Source organism: Onthophagus taurus, chromosome 7 (assembly GCF_036711975.1).
Source record: "Onthophagus taurus isolate NC chromosome 7, IU_Otau_3.0, whole genome shotgun sequence".
Classification (NCBI taxonomy): Eukaryota; Metazoa; Arthropoda; class Insecta; order Coleoptera; family Scarabaeidae; genus Onthophagus; species Onthophagus taurus.
Genome location: NC_091972.1, coordinates 36943106 through 36951966, shown reverse-complemented (window position 1 = coordinate 36951966; position 8861 = coordinate 36943106). Strand labels below are relative to the sequence as shown.

At 33.0% G+C, this 8861-nt stretch overlaps 2 protein-coding genes across 2 annotated transcripts; one reads left to right on the top strand and one right to left on the bottom strand.

Annotated features, from left to right (window-relative positions):
• Positions 1-1313: 1313 nt before the first annotated feature.
• LOC111424412 (RING finger protein mdlc) lies at positions 1314-6849 on the bottom strand. The gene is made up of 5 exons (XM_023057933.2): positions 6657-6849; positions 6369-6592; positions 2237-2402; positions 1652-1958; positions 1314-1596 (listed from the first exon to the last, which is right to left on the bottom strand). Exons 1-5 carry the CDS (start codon positions 6754-6756, stop codon positions 1377-1379), a joined length of 1017 nt encoding a protein of 338 aa, XP_022913701.1. The 5' UTR covers positions 6757-6849; the 3' UTR covers positions 1314-1376.
• A 193-nt stretch (positions 6850-7042) lies between these two features.
• LOC111424420 (proteasome subunit beta type-4) lies at positions 7043-8098 on the top strand. The gene is made up of 4 exons (XM_023057946.2): positions 7043-7230; positions 7292-7498; positions 7554-7689; positions 7741-8098. Exons 1-4 carry the CDS (start codon positions 7109-7111, stop codon positions 8041-8043), a joined length of 768 nt encoding a protein of 255 aa, XP_022913714.1. The 5' UTR covers positions 7043-7108; the 3' UTR covers positions 8044-8098.
• The last annotated feature ends 763 nt before the right edge of the window (positions 8099-8861 follow it).

Below are 8861 nucleotides of genomic sequence, written 5' to 3'. Positions count from 1 at the left end.
TCATCCCAATCCATTTTTTCATTTTCTTTATTCTCTTCTTCATCATTTCTTAATCGTATTGTACGCCCATCTTCAAAATTATAACATTCTTGTCCATTTTCTACTGCCTCTACTGGCATTGAATGCACTGTGTTCTCTAATACAACAAATATTAATTATTATAAGGTTTTATTTCTTAATATTTAATATTAATAATAATATTATAGCTACTTACCTACAACAATCAAATAACAATCTTTTCGATGATTTTATCTCCATCTTCATTTATTACAAAACACGCTTCCAAATATTTCGCCATTTTAGTTACACTGAGTTACACTGCATTTGTTGAACTTCACAGAAAGCAGGTTCAACTAAATTTGCACTAACTTGCACCGACTGCACGAAATTGTACTGCCCATGGCCCAATGCACAGTATGAGTGCAACTGCACTAAACTACACTATCCCCAACGAGCACATAACATCTGCACTAAACTGCTTAGTGCAAGAAGTGCAGTCCCAACAAACAAAGCTTAAATCAAAACATGAAAAATGAATTTAAAGATGTGGTAAACATACACGAAAATGCTATTTGAATGATATGGCGGACCACTATACGTACTGGAGAATGCGCAACCTGTTCGACGAAGGCGAGTTACAATATCAACAAAAGACTGGTGTTAAACAACGTACCATCTTGGCCGCAAATAGCCTCAGCTTAATACACTGCAATGTACGATGTAACTGTATTAAGCCGATGGTGCTTGCGGCCGAGGTGCTACAGTTAACACCATGTCACATCAGCTACAAGCAGCCTTGACTTAATAAGCTGACATGCATGATTTCATTTTATTAGACCGTGGCGATACAATTATCACCATATCAACACAAGGCCGATAGTTGATACTGACAACTATCGTATCGTATATTTTGTCCATATCAGCTGACTCGGCGTGACACATGGTATGACGTAGTGGTCCGCTGCTTACGTCATTTTTTGGATGACAGAAGAACAAAGGAATTACCAGTTCCTGTAAATTGTACCGTTCTTGAATCTTACCTTAACTTTGTAGACTAGGTTAGACTAATGTCACTACCAGAAAGGTAATCTGCAATGCCTTTTTGATGCTGACACTACCAAACGTATATAAGTATTATGAAAAAAAAACTGATCTTGAAGGGTGAACAACATATTAAACCTCATCCAACTCAGTCTATCTATCTTCATCGACGTTCTTTCGTTTGAACGAATTGTACATAAATACATTAATTGAATGATTTATTTCTTTTTAGAGAGGATAAATCGATTGGAAAAAGTATAAATCAAAACCAATTAGGTTTTGAACCAATTTCATCTTTATTTATAAATAATAAAAATGACATTTTTTAATTAAAATTAATCGGAATCTGAACCAACTGGTTCATCTTTAATTTTATTATCATCATCGCTATTTTCTTCTTCATCATCCGTATCTTCAGGCTTGGCCTTTTTAATTTTAGCCAACAATTGCGTCGCAGGATTAAAGACACCACTCGTTTGTGCGTTGCAAATAAAACATCTCGTCGATTTCTTATACCTTTCAACCGCACATTTCTCACAAAAGTAATGCTTACATCTACAAAATCAAAATTAAATCTCAAATTTTACATCTAAAATAATTTTCTTTTCACCTTGTTATAATTGGATCAACAAATTTTTTACGACAAATAACACATTTATACGGTAGATCATCATCATCTGAATCAATTTCGTACTTTTTATCTTCATCACTTTCTTTTCCATATTCCCCAGCATCCCATTCTTGTTCCAATTGCCAACCGTGTTTATAATCGCTGCGATCGTGTAAAAATTTACATGAATCACCAAAACCACAGAAACCGGTTTCTTTGTAATCTTTACATATATCTGGTTGGTAATCCCATCTTACTGTTGCTCTTAAATTCGATGGAGCTCTAATTGGACCACGTCTTACAAGGCCTTTATAAATTAAAATATTTTAAGAAAATTTGAATCATTTTTAATTAATATATAAGAATAACAAATATAACAAGGCGAAACAGGGTTGGAGAAGAACTGGATGTAAGAGGACGACCAAATGAGACCTGGGAGATGTAATAAGGAAGATTCTTAAAAAGATTACCCCTCTTTTCATCACGGAGAGGAACTAAATGGAACAATTTGTTCATATGTATTAAAATTATAAAAAAAGACCGTACACCAAGAGGTATAAACTGGATCTAATTATATATATTTACCGGAACTTGCATTTCCTGCTGCGGTATCTTTCGGTTTATAATATTGGGCGTAATTATTTAACCCACGGTAAACTTTATCATCGGCTTGACCTTCAAGTTCTTTGTTTATTTCTAAACGTTTTTCAAAAATTGCTTGAGCATCTCGATCTTTTTCTGTTTCTATTTCCTTTATTTTTGGAAAAATTCAAGAATCATCATGTGGCTTAAAAATCGAGGATTTTTTTTAATCAATGTGAAATGACCCAAAAAACACGTTAAAAATAAAAAGAAAGTGCGGAAAAGTGTAGAATATACCGAAAAATCACATTAAAGTTTCGACGTGACGTCACAAGCAATGTTAACCATGCATTTTCCTATTAAACTGGTCAACACCTCCAAATTGTTTATTTTATAGCCACACACAAAATCAATATGATAAACTTAAAAGTAAAGTTATTTTCACTAAACTAGGTGAGATTACAACTTATATTTTCGGATGAAACACCCTTGCTTTTTTTGGGCTTTCGATGCATAACGACTGACTACCTGTCGTTCGATAGACTGTGTATCAATAATAGTAGAGCTAACACTAGACCTAGAACTAGAAACATTCAGAATTAGTGGCACGTCTCTCAAGACGGCTAAACCTGAATGATTCTAGTTCTAAGTCTTTTGTTAGTTTTAGTGATAGTGCTAGTGTAAAACTGGAACTAACACTAGACCTAGAACTAGAAAGTATCGAGTTTAACCTAACCCGGAATTTATAACTCACCTTCTGCTCCATGCCCAACCCGACATTTGAGAAATTCGCACAAAAGTTGATCGTTTTCAAGATAATAAGCTTTTTATTATTCGATATAGACCAATTTTTTTAGAGGATTGTTAAAGAGTTCACTAATGTTTTAGTTTATTGTATCAAGTGTCAAATCACCAGTAGTTGTTGATCAGTGTTAAATTAATTTTTCTTATTCGTTAACGTGTTAAATTCAATTTTCTTGTTTATTAATGTGCTAAATTCATTACTCTTTTTCCTAATCGTGTTAAATTGTTTATTTTTTATTTTTTAATTTTTTGTTTGCTTTTTGTAGTTTATGTGTTTGCAAACGGAAATTCAGCAGAAGTAGCCCTAGAGTATACGAGATATCCAAATAGAAGATATCCGCATCCTTCTGTGTTTGTGATAGTGCATAGACAAATAGTTGAACAAGGAATAAATAATGACGGGTAGATCGTAATAATGACAATGTTGGACTGCAAAGAAACTTTAGAAGAAGAATTTTGCGTGAGTTCGACGGAGACCCCACTACGAGTGTTAGAAGAATTTCGAATGCCTTATGAATTTCTAGGGCGCGTGTTTATCGCCTTTTAAAACATGATCATAGACATGCTTATCATTTAAAACCCTTGCAAGGATTGGATTGCAACCAGGCGATGAAGAACGGCGTGTAACGGTTTGACGGTGGATTGCTAAAGCATCAGCCAACAATAGAGATTTTTTAAATAATGTAATGTGGAATGTTGAATCGTGTTTCATAAGACGTGGGATTGTAAACTTTCACAATAATAATCATCTCTTCGGGCCATACTTTTTGCCACCACAACTAACCGCTGCGGCATTCTTGTAATTTTTAGTAACTGAACATGCCAATATGTGGGATGATATTGATTTAGCTTTAAGAAGAAAGGCCTGGTTTCAACTTGATGATTTTGCAACTTATCACGGTAGGGTGATAAGAAATTGGCTAAACAATGGCCCCATGATCTGCAGATCTTAATGCGTTTTTTGTGTGGAGATATTTGAAAGGAAAATTGTATGAGACACCTGTTCCCACAAGGGATGAACTTTTAATAGGATTAGGAATGCTTGTAATGACATAAGGCCGTTAAATACCATTACTCGATCAGTAATTCGTCGGTCAGAATTATGCAACCAAATTTTTTTACATTTTCAACAATTTCTTTAATTTTTTTATCATTTAGATTAAAAAACATGAATAAACTGAAACATTAGTTAATTTACCTTTAACTTTAACTATCCTCTAAAAATATTGGTCTGTATCGAATAATAAAAAGCGGATTATCTTGAAAACGATAAACTTTAGCGTATTTTGATAAGAGTACCCTTTTTGCTTAAAAAAGTACCGAGAATCAGAATTTTTATTCAAAAAGCCAAAAAGAATACTGTCAGAAAAGTTTTTGTTATTTTAATCCGTAAAGAAGAGCGCCCTCTACCGACTATAGTAAAACAGACACTATAATCGTCTTTCTCAAGCCAAAAAACCTCCGTATATCAAATTTGAAAAGAATCGGTTGAAATACACGTGTAATATTAGATAAAATACAATTTAAAAATTTAATTTGAACACCCAGCGTTTGTCGACCTATGTTTATATGAAGTTTTTGTGTTAATTTAAAAAAAACCAATGGACTGTTAAAGTCTGCTACAAAACTCTGAAACACCTGTGTACTGTTCTTCACAATCAAACACCAGGGTATCTGTACTGTATATTTCAACGCTTGTCGTCGCATAGTTTACCCACTAGATATCAGTTAGATTCTCTGCTTATGTTCCCGACCCATAATACTGAGATTTACCACAAATCGTTTACTGTGCAGGCCATAACCCTTTGGAATAATCTGCCTACTGAGATTGGCAATATTCCTCACTTTATGGCATTTAAAAACCATCTAAAACGTCATTTATTTGCTCTCCAAGTATCTTCCTGAGAACTTCTTCTTTTCCTTCTTCTTCCTTTTCTTCTTCTTTTACTTCTCTTCTTATTCTTCTCTTCTTCTTTTATTCTAGCAACTAACATTATGCACCGTTTTAGTGACAATAAACCTATGGTAACATAGCAGCTTGCCATTTATTTATTGTTGTTTTTTTAGTATATGCAGTATACGGCTGATTAATTGGGTCCTCTGGAAGATATCCCTTTTGTCTATATTTATACATTAAGTAGTTAAATGTATACATTTTCTTTAATTTGGATATTTTTTTATTATGGCAATAAATTTATTATTATTATTAGTGTTTTGGCAGTACTATAAAGTCTTCTGAAAGCATTAAATAGTCTTTGTCAACAATATCTACCTTTCTTAAAGCAATTTGTAGTCTTTCCAATAATATTTAGCATTCTGAAAGTACTTAATAGTCTTTTGAAACCAGTATTTGTCTTTCCAAGCAAACAATAGTTTCTCCCAGTAGTATTTAGTCGTCTCCAAGCAGGTTGTAATCTTGTCTAGTAGTATATAGCGCTCTGAAAGCAGTAAGTAGTCTTATGGAAGCAGTATCTCGTCTTTCCAACAATTTGTAGTTGTTTGTTACCACTATCTAGTCTTCTCCAAGCAGATTCTAATCATTTCCACCAGTATCTAGCATTTTGGAAGCATTAGGAAGCATATCTCTTCTTTCCAAGCAGTTATTAGACTTTTCCAGCAGTATCTAACATTCTGGAACCGGTAGGTAGCATTCTGGAAAGCATATCTCTTTTCCAAATAATTATTAAAGTCTTTGAAAGCAATAAGTGGTCTTGGAAGCAGTATTCCGCCTCTCCAAGTAGGTCAAAACCTTTAACAGCAGTGTTTAATGTTCTGGAAGCAATAGGTATTATTTTGAAAACAGTATCTAATCTTTTCCAAGTAAGTTGTGGTCTTTTCCTGCAGTATCTAACATTTTAGAAGCAGTAGGTAACCTTTTGAAATAGTATTTCTTCTTTCCAAGCAATTTTTAGTCTTTTACTAGCAGTATTTAATCTTCTGATAGCAATAATTAGTCTTTTGCCAACAGTATCTAGCATTCAGGAACCAATAAGTTAAAGAGGGGGTAGGGCATCAGGTATATATTTTAAGTTATATAGTTAAAACCTAAGAAACACCGTATTTCACCCGAAAGTATGCGTTTTCACCAAATGTGCTGCGAAAATATATGATTAGCACGGTCGATGACGCCATAAAAAGTGACGTCACGTCGAAACTTTAAAATAATTTTTCGATAAGTTTTACACTTTTTGATTAATTTGTAATGGCTTGAGTGATTTCCCGTCGATTAAAAAAAAATTGTCGATTTTTAAACAACATGGTGATTCTTATACTTTATTTTCAATCAATTATTAAGTCAATTACATATTTATATTAATAACTATTTACTTACCAATGTAGCTGTTGCACCTTGATCATTCGGCCCTTCTGGCATAACACTTTTCTTAGATTTATAATTAACAGTAACCACATCTTCTTCACTACTACTACTAGTAGTATCGTTACCACCTCCGGCTTTCTGTTTCAGTCTTGCAGTACTTTGAACGTTAGGATTAGCCTTGATTTTTCTATGACCTCTTTTAATTACATTACTACTCTCTTCTTCTTCACTTTTATCTATTCAATAGAAGAAAATTTTAAAAAATATTATAAACGTAAACATAACCTATAAAAAAATTACCGTTTTCTGATGAAGAGTTTTTACGTTTTCTAGCTTCGCGAGATTTTATGTTACGCTTTTTAAACATAAACGTACATGTTGAAGAACCGGGATCAGCCATAACCAATTATTTTAATATATTATTTAAGTTTTATTTAATTCTTGTAAACATAACCTAAATAAATCTTTTTTATTTATTAAGTGTCACTGTAATAAGTTGCTATATTCATACTTATCTTTATTTCTGCTTATTTAATCCATACTTACAATAACACAAATATTAATGTATATATTAATAATTATTTCAATTTTAATTAAATTATTATCAATATTTTAATCAATTATTTAAGAAAAGCGAAATTAAAAGGTTAAAGGAATTTAGTTGGTATTGATATGAAATTAGTTACGTCAAAATCAACATACAAAACCGACGTTTTCAAAGTTACTTGTCATTCTGCAACTTAATTAAAATTATGTTTTTCAATTCCGATTCGTTTTCGGCGCCTTCTTTTTGGCAAAATGGTCCCGCTCCGGGGGCAATTCACCATTTTCCGGGAAATGCAGCCGGAAATGGGGATTATTTCACACGCTCTAAGTAAGTTAACCTCAAAATTTCATAAATTTGCTTCATCATAATTTTTCTTTATATTTCTTAGAGCCCCGGTTACTACAGCCACATCGATCATTTCGATGGTTTTTGATAAGGGGGTGATAATCGCCGGTGATCTTTTGGGTTCATACGGATCTTTAGCTAGATATCGTAATTGTCCAAGGGTTATGAAAGTTAATAAAAATATTATTTTGGGAGCTGGTGGAGATTATGGTGATTTTCAGTATGTTAAGGATTTTATTGATCAAAAAATGTAAGGTTTTAATCAATTTATGGTTTAGAGAAATTAAAAATAAGTTTTTGTTTAGAATTGATGAGCAATGTTTGGATGATGGATTCACATTAAAACCAAATTCTCTTTATTGTTGGTTAACGAGAATTTTATACAACAGAAGAAGTAAATTTGATCCATTCTGGAATAATTTCGTTGTTGGGGGACTTCAAGTAATTCCACATTATTATTTTTTTTTATTTTTAATCTTAATTTTTTAATAGGATGGTCAACCATTTTTGGGTACAGTTGATAAACTTGGAACTTCTTACCAAGATAAAACTATTTGCACTGGTTATGGAGCTTACATGGCTCTCCCTATTTTAAGAGCTGCCCTGGAAAAGAATCCTAACCCAACTGAACAAGATGCAAGACAACTTATACATAAATGTATGGAAGTTTTGTTCTACCGCGACGCAAGGAGTTTTCCCAAATATCAATTGGCTATTATCACACCGGATGGGGTTAATGTTGATGGTCCTATTGAGGTTCAACAAAATTGGAACCTTGCTCATTTGATTAATTAAAATATTTTATAATTTAATTTTCTTTTAAAATGAATAAACATGATTTTTTTTGCTAGGTTGGAGTCTGGTCTCATTTTTTAAATAAACCTTTATTAACTCTATCAGGACCGAACCAGATTTGATAGGGACATGTTTGTGGGGTTCTGATCCTGCAATATTCGCTAAATCCACATATACAGTGTGTTAATTAATTATAATACCCGACGTCATTATTGCAAGTATGCAACCAATATCACACTGAATACGTAAATCGCGTATTGCAATACCAATACTGTGATATTGGTTGCATACTTATAATGATGACGTCAGGTACGATAATTAACACAATGTAGTATATGACCACTTTTAAGTCTCAGAAAGGTTTTCTGTAAAGTCAGAACACAAGATCTATTAAGAGAACATTAACAAGCCACGAAAATTTGCGACAGGGAGATGGGCTGCTATATCTGCTTTTTAATATTGCCCTGGAAAAGGTAGAACCAGATGCAGGACTTTGAACTTTGGAATCATATTCAACAAGTCAACGCAGATCTTGGCTTTTGCTGATAACATAGATATTATGGGGAGAACAGAAAATAAAGTGAATGAGTAGACAAGTATACGGTCATATAGTGTCAAACTCTGGCTTTGAAAACATACCAGAAAATTTGGAAGTTAGGGATGACAAGATGAAGATGTTTAATCGTATATTTAGGATCCAAGGTTCACAACGAGCTCTAGAGCCAAAGCATGATGATGTAGATAAGCCAAACAGCTTTAGAAACTTTGAACTTATAAAACCATCTTTGGTCCCTACACGTGTCTCCAATATTGTGTAG